The 15,595-nt window shown below is 36.8% G+C and overlaps 1 protein-coding gene across 1 annotated transcript in view; it reads right to left on the bottom strand.

The window, feature by feature from the left end:
• Positions 1 to 14,722, bottom strand: part of LOC121429840 (elongation factor G, mitochondrial-like) — a 30,966-nt gene extending 16,244 nt beyond the window's left edge. The window contains exons 1-7 of the mRNA XM_041627085.1: positions 14,521 to 14,722; positions 10,284 to 10,334; positions 9,696 to 9,806; positions 5,401 to 5,533; positions 2,858 to 3,023; positions 1,273 to 1,428; positions 98 to 171 (exon numbers count right to left, since the gene is read on the bottom strand). Coding sequence (XP_041483019.1) covers positions 98 to 171; positions 1,273 to 1,428; positions 2,858 to 3,023; positions 5,401 to 5,533; positions 9,696 to 9,806; positions 10,284 to 10,334; positions 14,521 to 14,613 — 784 coding nt within the window. The 5' untranslated portion in view covers positions 14,614 to 14,722. The remainder of the gene's footprint in view (positions 1 to 97; positions 172 to 1,272; positions 1,429 to 2,857; positions 3,024 to 5,400; positions 5,534 to 9,695; positions 9,807 to 10,283; positions 10,335 to 14,520) is intronic.
• Positions 14,723 to 15,595: the final 873 nt, after the last annotated feature.

The following is a 15,595-nucleotide window of genomic DNA, read 5'->3' as shown; positions in this document are numbered from 1 at the left end:
TTAGTGATTTATGAAACAATTGATTATCAACACTTAAACCACAACTTTAAAACCTGATTTTCAGAACACGGGCCTTTGATTCCATAGAAAAACCCACCAATTAATTTTTGTCTGTATTCTTCAACATCTGCCATCATATCCTCCGGCACTTCAGCTTCTCGGATTTCTTCTCTGAAATACAATAGTAATAATGAAGTATATTTTCATTCAATGTTAACTTTCAAAACCCAACTTCAGACATATCTAATCAATGAAGCTTTTGATTAAATCATTTCTTGTAGAACAATCATAAATGATTAATATTTGTAAGTGTAAAATGAAGATAACTAAACTGTTCAAATTCATTATGTATAATGCCATATTTGTGAATTTTCTGACTGTAAAGCCCACTGAGAGTCCTTAAAAAGTCTGAAATCTGCTATATATGAATTTCGTTAATAATATTATTATTATCAACCCTAAAATGACATCTTTATAAGAATTTCATAATTTATTATTTATCATTATTTCATTATTTATCATTCATTCATTATTTATCACTTATTCATTATTTATCATTTATTCATTATTTCATTATTTTTCATTATCAACTCCAAAATGAAAGCTATTTTCATCATTATTATTATCATCATAAACTCCCAAATTGATTGAAAAGTAAGTCCAATTTTCAAGACATATTTATACTTCATAAGTGGACTATACCGAAATTCAATATGTTATGATCACAAAAATCAATTCAATTCAGGAGAATTTGATGAAAATAACAAGTTTTACATACTCTGTGGGTGTTACACAGAGTTGTTTCATATTTGAATGCTGGCATGCACAATATTGAATGCAAAATCTCTTTAATATGGGATAGTCAGTATCTACTGAGAACCTTTTGACCGAATACAATAATGCACCTTATACAGCATGCAACAGGAAATTAAAAGTAATTTTTAGTCATAATGAAATCTATGTCAAACACCCAACTTGGGTTGTTAAGTTGGTAAAAATTGCTTAGAGTAACAGAAGGCTTACTTATACAGGCTACAGTAAATATCATATTTTATATTTTTACTTTTGTATATTCCTTTTTTCTAAAAAAAATGTTTCCTAAGTGATTCCTTTATTTACATTATAAACAAAATAAAGTGTATCCTAAAAGGAATGATTTATGAAGAAAATTGTAATTTTATGAATTTTGTGTCAAGTTGGTGATGTACTATGTCTTTCGGTGAAATTGTTCAGCATGGACCTGGCAAGACAGATGTCGTGTTTGTATCTTACCCAGCATTCCCTTCATTGTACAGCGCCCTCCTGTGAATGAGATCGACCACACCCTTGGTGTCTGATTCTAAACCGATCGGAAGTTGGAGGAATGCTGCATTGTGGTTCATCTTGGACTGGAGCTGGCTCAGAACTTTGTGTGGATTAGCCTTCGTTCTAGAAAAAAGACAGGGATTATAAATACTGAGAGAGTCAGAAAAACTTTACACTTAAAATTTGTAAACTGTATTTTGAAGACACTTCATTTGAGGATAGGTCAAGGATGACTTAAAATTTTAATGAAGATGCATTTAATAATAACACAGTTCTTGTATAGCGCATATCACATTATGTCATAACGTCCCTATGCGGCTCCAAAGGACTTGGATATTATTACCCTGGCTTAAGCCCTGCAGCCTTTTACAGTGCAGTGGCATTTCAAGGAATCAATTCCTGCCAGGTACCTATTCACCTCACCTCGGTTGAGTGCAGCACAATGTGGATGAATTTCTTGCTGAAGGAAATAACGCCATGGCTGGGATTCGAACCCACGACCCTCTGTTTCAAAGTCAGAGGACCAATCCACTGGGCTACAACGCTCCACACATGTATGACATAAATGTAGGTATCAAGCTATCTGCATCGCACTGGATGCACTCACTCAACTGAAAAGGAAATATAATTCGCACTTACTTCTGCCTAGACTTGTGAAACAGTACCTAAATTTTTGTAGCCTGAATCAATTTCTTCCATAATTCAGTCATATGACCAGAACTGGGGAGCATTTCATGAGAGAAATTGTAAGTGATTTTCACAGAGAACTGTTATAAGCTACTGAAATCCTCGCATCTTATTGGCTCAGAGCGAAACTGTCATTGAAAATCCCACACAAGATGCTTCATTTAAACCTTCCCAGTAGTTTATCTTTACACAACCCATGGTTTAACCCCTGATTTTCATCATGGTTTAGATTAAATTCACCTCAGAATAAAATAAATGTATGATCATGATAAAATATTGACTAGATTTGAGGGAGATCCCAAATATATGTTTGCTGTGACGTAAATTGTTGCCGTGCAGGCATGCACCATGCATAGCCCACATTATAAAGCAGTGTCATTTTGCCAAGAGTCTTGATGATAGCAACATGGGTCTAGTGATATGACTGAGGGAAAATATATGTATGGTATCTCCTAGATATTACAATCAGTCAACATTATTTTCATAATTATTAATATTATTATTAGCACTTGTGTAATATGTAATTCAAACAATTATTTGTAACAAGTCAGTCAGTATATTTGAATTATGATTATTCATGTATTTCATGATGCAACGTAGGTTACATAATTGTAGCCGTTCAGGCACACACCATGCAAGGCCCACATTATATACACTGCGTTGCTTCACAAAAAACTGGTTCTAACTGGATTTCGAAAAATACTGCCTACTGCATAGTTTACACACAAAGTCGGTTGGAGAAACCTGACAGAGATAAAATATGGTATGAAATCGACCGCTATGATATCAGAGAATGCAAAATATGTAACATGATTGGCATAGAAATATACCCCATATAGGCAATAATTTGACTTCTTCCGATTACCTGTCTAGTTTGTTGATAAATGCTATGCAGGGAACGGAGTATCTCTTCATCTGTCTGTTGACCGTTAGCGTCTGACTCTGGACCCCGCCCACGCTGCACAGGACCAGGACCGCCCCATCCAGCACCCTCAGGGCTCTCTCAACTTCCACCGTGAAGTCCACATGGCCTTGAAATAAAAGAATGACAACATTAGCATAAAAAAATCTACAAGACCTCTTCGTGCCTTATACAGTGTGTCCAAAAATAGCTACATGTATACTTTTGAAATGGCTGCCAAATGCAAAATATATCATTTTGGGGGTAATGACTTATATATATGGAAAGCCAATGAAGTCAACTTTCAAACTTTTTGGTGTCATTTGAAAGTTGACTTTATTGGCTTTCATATATGTCAGTGTTTTTCCCCAAAGTGATACATTTTTTTAATTGGCAGCCATTTCAAAAGTGCATAGTTTCTTGGGGACGCACTGTAGTTTAGGCTTCTGAAGTGATCAAGTCTTTCTATGCATTTTAGCATTTTTCTATCACGTCCCGGATGGGCATGATGACACACATCCGCAACGGGAAGGTGGTGGGAAGTGGTCCATGGGGGCCCGAGAAATGAGCTCCTGAATACATAATCAGCCCCATCGCTAGAGTACTCAAACGATCAATTCTTTTTTAAGCATTGCAGCATTTTTTGTACCATGTCTCGGAGGAGCATGCTTAAACACATCCGCAACCGGAAGGTGGTGAAAAGTGGTCCATGGAGACCCTGAGAAATGAGCTCTTGAATACATGCAGGTGTAATCAGAGCAATTGGAGTCAATAAATTATTGGTATGGTTCATAACATTTTGAACCAGGCCAATAAGACATTCTCCTGAAGACGGACAGTCAACCTGTCCGTAACGTCGAGTCTCTCTACTACTCATCGTCTCTACTCGCCGACGCAAGCCAGCATCTCCTCATCAGCTCTACTACTCAAGCTGTTCTCACTCAACATTCCTTCTGGTTTACAGTCCTTTTCAGGACTATTATCAAGAAAGAATACTCTATTCTCAAATCTCCACTTTCTCGCCTATCCACTTCCTTCTCTTCTTCTATCCACTGCTTCTATAACACTCCACATGGTGTACCGTAAACCACATCAGCAATTGTACATGCCACCATGCAAACCTTCAAACAACATCCGAATAAGACATCAATTTCAATGGGGCTTATCATGCATTCATGAGGTCTTATCTTGGGAACCCTAATGGAGCGATTCATACCAAATTTGGGCAGTCAAGCATCATGCTCTACCAAGATATATGAAAAAACTGAAATGCCCCCCCCAAAAAAAAAAATCAATGTCATACTTTCGTACGCTATGCACCTCATAGCCTCAGATCATCACACCAGTCTTAAATTTTGATTTATTTATGGCCAGCCTATTTTCTACACCCCACATTACTTGTTACTGCACAAATTGGAAATATGAAGAAAGGTACAACAAATCACTAAAATAAATGCAAGGGGTGTCAATGCCAGTTAACAATGCATCCAAGGTTATGGCTAGTCTGCTTGCACAGACCCTGATTGAAACTTTTCTCCACAAGTGGGTCTCCATGCAAAGACTAGCTCATACAAATCTTGCTGTGGGCAAGAGGGTCTTCAGTACACAAGGCATTATAGGCTGCACATTTAGACTCTTTACTCGAGTGAAGAGCTTGCACAGCAGACTAGGCTATGACCTTCAAAGGCTTTGGATTGATTTAACCATGTGGTCACAGTAAAGGATCATGTGGAACCTAAACTGAGCACACAAGTTGCGACCCTGTCTAAAGCAGATCGTGCAATATGGCAAATATTCCATGACCAGAAAAACAAAATTTACAAAATACATATTGCCTTATTCATAGGGGAAAAAAGGGAATATACATGTATGCAGAGATAAAAAGGAACAAAGTATTTATTACATAAATGATTTAATGTTGTTGATTCGTTTTTAATGCCACTCTCATAAAAAAAAAAATATTTGCACCAATCAAAATTATCTTATCATATAAAAATAATGTTGTTTTTATTTTCAGTAGATTATGCTTTATATTGAACAAATATACCAAAAAGAGTACCGCTAAGGCGAGCACATAATATGCCCGCCTGTAACGCAGAAAATGCAGTTATTGGTCAAGCAAGAAAAGTGTCAACTTCACCTTTGACTCTCTGACCTCAAAACCTACAGAGTTCCTGGGATCTATGCTAGTATCATACACACCAAATCATATGAGCCTATAGATTAAGTTTAACTGCAGTTAACATGTTAACAAGGACTTCAGAAGGGTAAGATGAAGACATGTCACTGTGATCTTGACATTTGACCTTTTGACCTCAAAATCAAAAGGCTTCCTGGGATCCATGCTAGTATCATATACACCAAATTATATGAGCTTCGCTGAAGTTAAACTGAAGTTATCGCATTTACCAAGAAAAGTTAACGGACAGACGGACAACAAGCGTGATACCATAATACGTCCTGTCTAGACGGGCGTATAAAAAAGAACGGCTGGCATAATCACCTACCTGGCGTATCAATGATGTTAATATTGTTGTCCTTCCATGAGATATAGGTGGCAGCAGACTGGATAGTGATCCCTCGTTGACGCTCTAACTCCATGGAATCCATGGTAGCACCAACATTGTCCTTACCTTTCACCTGAGATAAAAATACATACGCTGGTTAACTAGCAAGTAATTTATCAAATTTTGAGCTGTGGGACATGTTAAAATGGGAGATAAATCACTCCCAATAGCTTTACTTCCTCTGCTTTTTTGAGGCATGTTACAGCTGGGGCCTGTTGCAGCGAGAGTTGCAATCAATCGCAACTCTAAATATCATGCGCAACTTGAATTTCAACCAATCAACAGTGCACATTTGGAACTTGTGATTGATTTTTTGGCTTGCGTTTAAATGCAACTCTTTCTGCAACGGGCCCCTGAACAGGCAAGCAGATGATATAGAGAAAATCATTAAGTACACTGCAAAAACTCCGGTGTTGATTTAACACCAGCCTGGAATCTATAAATGTCCACACCAGAGAAGTATTGAAACAACACCAGTTAGGAATCAAACCGATGCTGTTTTGATACCAATTGGTGTTGAATAAACACCTATCTGGTGTTGGACTAATACCAAACCCGGTGTTGTTCAACACTCCTCTGGTGTGGTCATATAGATTCTGGGCTAGTGTTAAATCAACACCGGAGTTGTTGAAGTGTAATGACAGCTTTAATTTTATTCCAAGAACTTACTAATAACACAGACAAATGTTGATTTATTCATTGTCTTCATAAAATGTTATTCCGTCTACCTTCATGAAATCCCCTGAACAGGCAAGCAGATGATAGTACGAATTAGAGAAAATCATTAAGTACACTGCAAAAACTCCAGTGTTGATTTAACACCAGCCTGGAATCTATAAATGTCCACACCAGAGAAGTATTGAAACAACACCAGTTAGGAATCAAACCGATGCTGTTTTGATACCAATTGGTGTTGAATAAACACCTATCTGGTGTTGGACTAATACCAAACCCGGTGTTGTTCAACACTCCTCTGGTGTGGTCATATAGATTCTGGGCTGGTGTTAAATCAACACCGGAGTGTTTGCAGTGTAATGACAGCTTCAATTTTATTCCAAGAGCTTACTAATAAAGCAGACAAATGTTGATTCATTCATTGTCTTCATAAAATGTTATTCCGTCTACCTTCATGAAATCCATAAATAGTGTTCAAGATTAAAATGAACTAGAATTTAATTCGTCATGCGGTGGTCTGTCTTTATACTCGCAATCATGATCACTATTACCATGTTCATGCATGTCAATATGATCTTCATGATGACAACGGAATGCTCATTATGGATGGAATACTTGTGAAAGACGGGAGATGATAAAGCACTGTGAAAAGGGTCTCTTTGATGTATGACAGTGCATGTTATATGAAAAAAACAATTATAATCTGTTTTATCTTGCTAAATTTAAACTTTTATGCCTTTTAATTATCATAAAGGATCATGTAAGAGGTGGCAAAAAGAAAAAAAAATTGAAAAAAAAAATCATCTTGTTCACCCCAGGACTCGAACCTCCGCCCTCGAGAAAGCAAGTCAAATGCGTTATCCATTGAGCTACGATATTCCCCATAGAGATTACACGTAAGCAATTCTGAGAATTACAATACCAATTTTGCAAGTGAAAAACGGGCATGATCCCGGCATCTGATCAAAAAATGGAGGGCACACTTCCGAAAGCGTAGGATCTCAGCTACTACATAGTAAAAGCTCAGGGAAAACCGACAAGAAAAAATGGAGATATGGCTCACGAAATAGAGGAATGTCGAATCTAGTTTTGAGAAAAAGTCATGTCCCATAGAGATTACACGCAAAATGAGGAAAAATGACATGCCTCTTTTCATCGCTGTTTTACGCAATGATGCGTTTCTCAAAACGAAAATTCATGTTAACTGACGAGAAAGAGTACCTTCTAAACTACAATATATCAAAATCTGGGTGAAAAACGATCTATATTCAAGAAGTTACAACCAAATTTGCATAAACTTGATGACGTCATTTAAAAAAAAATAAAATTTTTAGTTTAGGCTCCATTTTGATGACGTCACGATATAATTGAGGGACATTGGTGACATGAAATCAAATCTACAACTCATACTCTATCGATATATGAAAAAAAATTTGGCGTCAACGGACTATTTAAAGAGCTACAGTGAATTTTCAAAAGGCATGTTTTTGCCCATATATGGCCTATAGTGAGAGCTCGCACGCACACGTGCTGCAAACTTCAACGGGTGTTAATTTCGTTATTAATGGTTGTAGAAGGTTGATCAAGGTATCAAATTGTTCAAAATTTTATTATCAATGCAATGATGTAAAAAAAAACGGTGTTTGTGTGTTGCGTTCAGGCGTTACGCGCGGAAACGCGCGCGCGTACGTGCGCGTGCGCAAATTTTTGAAATGCTTAAAATGACCTGAAACGTACCCAAAAATTTTTATAGGCCATTTGGAGAATTTTTTTACCTTTGACGCACGCGTACGCGCGCGTCATGACCTCTACATGACCTTTGATGACATTGACAGTTGACCCTTGACATGAAGTTAATGTCATGTAAATATTGTTAATTTTTGATAATTGATAATGAAGATATGATCAAATGAAGAATTTTACAAAATGGCGCGTAGATGACGTCATCATGACCATATGACCTTGAAAAGCTTAGTATGCCGTCTCTATGATGGATTCTATATATGACGAAAAAATCAGCAAAATTGATTCAGCCAATTCCGAGAAAAGTTGGCGACAAACATAGGTGCTAAGAATAAATAAATAATAAAGAAAGAAAATTCTGACGAAATCAATAGGTGATCTGTCATAGACAGACCACCTAAATATTACTATTGATTATTTACTGTTCTAATATCCCAATTAAATCTACACAAATTTATCTCAGGCTAAAGGCTTGGTCCCACTGCACTTACGAATGCAGGGAGGATGTAAAACAGAAATGAATATTGCAATCGGTTGGAAAACATTACGTATCTGTTGTTTACTCTTTGCATACGTGTTTCATACGCTCTACAGTGCCTATGAAAAAAAGTTTACACTTTGAAAAAGACATGGGAATTGAAAAATATACAATATGTGGGTAAATTTTTCACATATATTCTTGGGTCTGGGTCTCATAGATCCAATGAAGGTAAAGGTTTTGACAGAATATTACACTTGAGTGAGCATTGTCCATTTTTGTAAAGCTCGCAGAAATCTGTTCGCGCAGAAATGCTCGTTTTCACACTGTGTCAAGAGGAAAGGGCAAAATCAAACTTACCCTGCGTAACATTTCGCATACATTTCCCTTGCCCTTTTAGTCAATCGAAATAAAACGAATGGGCCTACTTTCACGCATTTTATAACAATTTTGCCACCCAAGCTGAAATTTCAACACTTAGTAAGCACAACCTCTACCCTTTTTGTGCCAGCTGGTTCTGAGGACATAACTGAATCTAAAGAAAAGTATTTTTTTACTAAGTTCTTATCATATAAAGTGGGTTTACATTTCATTTTGCATTTAATACTTGTTTCTCTTCACTTTTCCCAAGCTTGACAATGATTAACAAAATGAAAATCAAGCCTAAGCTACTTCATGTAAATCACCGCTCAGTGTAAAGCAAATTTCACCAGGATGGCCTCGGTGTGTGGGGGAGCGGGGTGGGGCGTAATGCACTCTTTGAAGTGTTTTGAGCAAGGAAACAAATTAAAAAGGTAAAAGATATCTTCAAATCAATTTTACTAGCTAAATTCCATGTGTTCTTCATGATTAAGATCAACTTTATCCGCATAACTATTTCAAAGTTCTGCGCAAATCATTTTTCACTAACTTTTTTAAAGAGTGGCTCACTCAAGCGGAAATATTTTTCAAGTTATATCGTCATTTGCTTTTAAAAAAATGAATCTCTACCAATGTTAAAATGTGGAAAAATGAACAGGATATTACCAATGTATGATTTTACAGGATTTTTCTAAGCGTAAACTTTTTTTTGGTACGCACTGTATCCATCGAAAATCAGTCCACTGTGATTTCATTTTTCGCCCATTTTGTACATTGTATGGACGGATGAAAATGGATAGAGCCACCTCAAAATTTTGCTTGTCCACTGTATCCATCATGAGTAAGTACGTTTTGTGTCTGTCAGCCAGTGCGCCCAGGCCTTTAGGATTCTACTACATCTTTTCTTTAATGAATTCATGGCACTTATAATGTTGAACAATTATGTTCCTAAAATTATGGAAAACCGATCATCGCTCACCTCATGCATTTCTTTAATTCTTCCTGTATAGAAGAGTAATCGCTCTGTGAGAGTTGTTTTGCCCGAGTCAATGTGGGCTGAGATACCAATGTTCCTGATCTTCCGTACATCCTAAAAAAATTGGAGATGAGTTATTAATTTTGTCAAATTCATCCTTTCCTTTAGAAGCAACAGACTAACATTTTAAAACATTTTTAGTTCTTCAACATGGTTTCACAATATTTTCCTTCAGTCAACCTTTTTCTTACTGTATTTCTGACTTTCTTTTTTATTCTTTCTTCCTTCCTTTCTTCTTTCCTCTTTCTTTCTTTCTTTCCTTCCTTCCCTCTCTCTCCTTCCTTCCTTCCTCTTTCCTCCTTCAATCACTTTTCTTCTTCTCACATCTTGTTCCTTGTTTCTTCTCCTTTTTACTTTCTTCATTTCCTTCTCTTCAAAGTTTATTATGGTTTATTATAGGGCCAAACAACCCAAATAATATAAAACTAGTTGGCAAGACTAAAATGTAAATTGAACGTATAACATCATGGTAACATAAATTATGTTTTTGCCAGGTTAATTTTGAAATCATGAATACTGACACAGACTTACATCTTTAGATACCAGCGATGCCGTTGAATATCTTGCACTCCGTGAACAGATCTGTAGATAAAGATGTGTTTTACGAACAGATGAGTACAATGAAACCAGCAGGGCATTTCATGAAATACTTGAATGCTGGATGTATTATCAAATGATTTGATTTTTTACCTGCAAGTATGCATGAAAGTTAGTAATGAAGAAATGTCTGGAAATGATTATATTTCATCCCATCTTCAGCAAGAGTTCCATATGCACCCCCCCACTAAAATTAAAAATAAAAACATGGAGAAGGTTCAAAATAATATATCCAGCCCTAATATAAAAATTATATGAGGGAGTGAAAATACATACCAAAATATGGCTTTATTCCATCAATTTTGAGCAGGATCTAGTGCATGTAATTGTCCATAGATATCGGTTTATTTAGTCAGTAAAAGGTCTGCGAGTCTAGACTAGTCAAACTATCGGCTGTTAATCGCTAAAAAGACCCCTTCCAGTATCAGCGCTTCTCGCAAGCATAGTTGGAAGAGGTCTTGACTGTCGATACAACGAGGTGAGTTCGAGTCCCAAACTCCCAACTAAGGGAAGCAACACTAAACAAAATGATAGAAAAATCTGAAGTGAATGAACCAGAAGTCTCAACAATCTCTTGTTATTTTTGGTGGGGGTGCACATATGGAACTCTTCATGGAATCAAATCAACTACAGTTAATTGCAAACTAAACTAAGGTATAGTGATTGTATTACCGAATGCGCGCATCATACGCATCAGAAAATAATTTCATACACTCAAAACTTTGCAGTGCTCATCTTTACAAAGGGCTAGGGAACTTAAATAGAATGATGAGGAAAGGTGGTCAAAAATAAAAACACACTTTCAAAGTCTTAATATTCTCAAGTAATAAAATTTGGTCAAAACAGCTCATCAGTGAATTTGTTGTTTTCTCAACTTTTCCAACAGAAAACACAAGTTTGGTAATACCTTTTTCAAATGACCAAAATATTTCACATGCAAAGAGGGGTCCGAATGGAAACTGATATTGTAAAGAAAAACAATTTCTTCAAAGTTAATGTATTATATTTTGTAGGTATTTGTGTATTAATGGTACATGTAGAGGTTTGGTGAATTTTATGAGAACAATGTGTTTGAAACGATTGAAATGACAAGTGTCTTTGTTTGGTAATAGTCTACTACCATGACTACCATACCATTTTGCTTCAAATTAAGGGTAGGGTTTCACACACCATTACTTAAAGGACAAGTCCACCCCAACAAAAGCTAATTTGAATAGAAAGAGAAAATTCAAACAAGCATAACACTGAAAATTTCATCAAATTCGGATGTAAAATGATAAAGTTATAACATTTGAAAGTTTCGCTTAATTTCACAAAACAGTTATGCACATCCTGTTCGGTGTGCAAATGAGGGTACCGATAACATCATCCACTCACATTTCTTTTTATTTTATTAATTGAAATATGAAATATTTTGATTTTCTCGTCATTGTCATGTGAAACAAAGTTTCATTCCTCCCTGACTCCTGTACATGTGGAATTCCATTTTTTAAACATTTTGTGGTTCAAGCAAGGAGATTCTAATTCATGTCAAAATTGCAAAATTGAAATATTGTATAATTCAAACAATAAAAAACAAAAGAAATAGTGAGTGAGTGACATCATCGACTCTCTCATTTGCATTTCACTGAGTTGAGCATAGAACTGTTTTGTGAAAATAAGCGAAACTTGAAAATGTCATAACTTTCTTTAAAAATCCGATTTTTTATAAAGTTTTCAGAATTATTCATGTTTTATTCGTCTCTATTAAATAAACTTTTTTCTGGGGTGGACTTGACCTTCAAGGGTGCATTTTCAGATCACTGCAAATACTTGAAGTTGTTTAGGGCACTTAAGGGTTCATTTCTTACTATTCTGTCAGTGGGGAATCTACAGGTAGGACTAACAGTATGGTATACCAATGCAGTACACAGCACACCCTTTACAACATCATTAAAATATCATTTTTGTGACCAAAAATACTAGTTTCCATACAGTTGCAATTTATTTTTAATCGGTAACTTGGGAGTAATTTTTGTATTCACCAGAGTGCTCTAAAACTTGAATTTTGGGCATATTTTAGTGTACGTCCTCTATTGGTGGAAAATAATATGGTAATTGTAGTTTTCAATCTTGATTTTTAATTTAAAAAAAAATAATCTTAAGAATCAAATTTACTTAAGAGCCAAGTTGTATGATAAATACCTGTAATGGAACCTGACAGTGTCAAAAAATCAAGCATTTGTCCCAGAGAAAAAGAGAAAATAAGCTCAACATTGCCTAGACCAAAAGCTTCAGTCTCTGTATTTTGGTTGTTCCGCTGAACTACGTTGGCTCCACTCACCATACATAGACTGAAGAGCTTAGGGGCCCGTGGCTACAGACAACGTATAGTGAACTAGCGTTTTATAGATCGCGATTTAAAACTGTTTTTTTGAGCGAAATTTACAGTTTCATGGTTTCCATTATCAGGGAAATATAAATAACTTAAGTAATTGCATACCTTGGACCAGAGTTATTGAAAAAAAATTCCACTGGATGATTGAGAAATCTGTCATCTAAGACATTTTCTCCTGACCTGACGGTTTTTCTTGCAAGTTGCCATCTTGAATGACGTCATTATCGTTATTAACTTAATTAATGTCTCGATATATCGCGATTATAACTAGTATCGTTTGTCTTCGTGTAGTGTATCGTATCGTATTATTGTATTCGTATATTGCCTTGTAGGTGTGCTGGTGGAATGCAATATCGATATCACATTCGTAAATTGTTGATGCCCTCTCCATTCGTTTGCAAATATTTCATAGTTTGGCTACCATTTTGATCGATTTTACTGTGTTCTTCCCAACTAAACATCGGTGAAGTATAATTTTCATGCATTTTCATCTATATAGTTTAAAGTACCTATGTTAAAATTGAATAATTAAATATTTTTAGTTAGTAGTTTATATATCCTTAGAGTGTCACTTTAATGTGAAATATTACACCAAACTTTGGACTCTGGATTGACAAAAGTGCGGGTGTTATAACAAAGGCGAGCCCACACGGACACCACAACGAACAATTGTGTACAACGGATAGCGGAGCGTGAACGTAGCGGTCGTGTACATTTTTGCTTATTACATGACGTCATCCAGCCCCTGCCGAGAACCAATTTATGAATGAAGATATAGTAAGCATGCGCAGTGCAAGCCTTTTATTTCCCCACACAGAATTCCACCAAAACAAGTGTGCAATTCTCTATCACCTCATACCAAAATCGACCTAGAATTTCACTTTCCCATATTTTATATGAATTATGAAAGGTATTCTCGGAGGATCTATTTTCTCACCGATACTGCACAGGTAAGCAAATTTCGATTACTTCTTGCTTTTCCGTCAAAATCTTACGAATTAGCGTCTATATGCCATCGTGTTCGTTGGAATTTGTAGAGTCTATCGCAACGTGCACAAAGTCAATTGGCTTCCGGGTTTCGGAGCGTCGCGTGAATATGCATGAAATTGCAGAGTTTTCGATAATTTTCAATTTACCGGAGCGATCCGATCACGAACCAAAACTATTTACGGCGTACACAACGTGACCGGATATCGTTATCGCTATCGATACTTCCGCACGCAGTCCGAAGGAATTATTTTTGGGACCACGTGGTCATGACGTGATCTGCGCGATTGACCAATCAGCGGTCTTCGAATCGCTGTGCGGAGACGATCTATCCGTTGTACACAGTCTATGGACAATTGTTCGTTGTGGACACTTAACCGTCGGTGAATGGGGATTATAGTAAAATGTCAGAAATTATTGAATAAATCCCCAGAAACGCCGGTTATTCCCGTCTAAACATTGCCAACCTAATTCCACCACACAGGCACTCATTCCACTCATCCAATGAACAAGGTTATGCACACAGGGATTACCAGAGAAAATTTATATCATAACCTTGTTCATACAAAAATCATAAAGAATGAGTGGTTTAGGGTGCTCTTCGAAACCTCAAAACCTCGAAACATGGACGCACAACTACTCGTCAATGCATTATATCGTTACATTATAACCTTGTTCATTGAATGAGTGCGTCAATGCAATGGCCAAGAGGATTAAAGCAAATTGCAATTCATAAACACACTATTTTCTATAAGTGGGACCGGGATGAATTTTTTTAGGATAGAAACTCTCAGAAAGATATCTCACCGAACCGTCATAATAACCGTTGCACCGGCGAGTTTGAGCGAAATTTCTCACGAAATTTGAATGCCTTGGTAACAAAAGCCTCATGAAGCCCATCTTTTATTTTGATTCCTTGGTACATGTGAGTTACACTTCTTATTTAACGTTAATAGTGGCCTATCCTGCGGACCCACGTTCTGTTCTCTGGAAACCATTAATTACGCAATCGCAGATTCTCAGTTCTCTATAATTTCATAACGTGCTCGCTGGCGCCGCGCTCGCAAACAAAGTAAATAAGAGCACATCCCATTCACTGATAGAGGGGCGGGCGGGTGGGTGGGTGCATAGGGGGTGCAGGGGGCAAGTAAATATACCCTCTCTGGGGTTATATCTTGGAGTTATATCGATGAAAGAAAGAAGTAGGGAGGCACAGATCCAAACTTGGGCGCCGCTGTGGCCCTTTTGTCATGGCGGCACAAAAATCCGGCAAAAAAAAATTAGGGGTAAATTAATTCGAGGGATCAACGAACAAGGAAAGAAAAAAGCGAGGGAGAGCTACACGAAGGAGAGAAACAAAAATCGATACAGGATAGGAGGGAGAAAATGATTATGATGAGAAGAATTATAATGAGAAGAATTAATGAGATAAACCTACATCTCCCGGCCTAATTGTGATGTGAAACTAAAAGGCAATCGATCCCACTTTTTCATGGCGGTTCATGAAAAAAAAATCATCACTTTTTTAAAAGAATAAATGTGACCAGGGTATCATAAAGCTATTCGTAAGTCAAGAGCGACTGGTGAACCTTTCTTACTTTCTAAAAATAAAGGATCACCAGTCGTTCTTAAAGTCGCTAACTTACGATCCCGGGCTAACGATCAGCTTTGTGAAACTTGTTTCAACTTCCCATTAGAGTAAATTAAGCCGGGGAGTAAAAAGCCCTAATAAAATTATGTGAGCGGGAGCTAACATTTCTTTACCAGGGCCCGTTTCTCAACACCTGGACAAGTTAGTCATATCTTTATCCACCAACCACGGAGTTAGTTCCAATCTTACTAAACCCGTTTCTCGAAAGGCTTCCTAACTAAAATACCTTGA

This window comes from Lytechinus variegatus, chromosome 16, assembly GCF_018143015.1.
Source record: "Lytechinus variegatus isolate NC3 chromosome 16, Lvar_3.0, whole genome shotgun sequence".
Lineage (NCBI taxonomy): Eukaryota > Metazoa > Echinodermata > Echinoidea > Temnopleuroida > Toxopneustidae > Lytechinus > Lytechinus variegatus.
The sequence above is the reverse complement of the archived record's forward strand: the minus strand, read 5'-3'. Positions and strand labels throughout refer to the sequence as shown.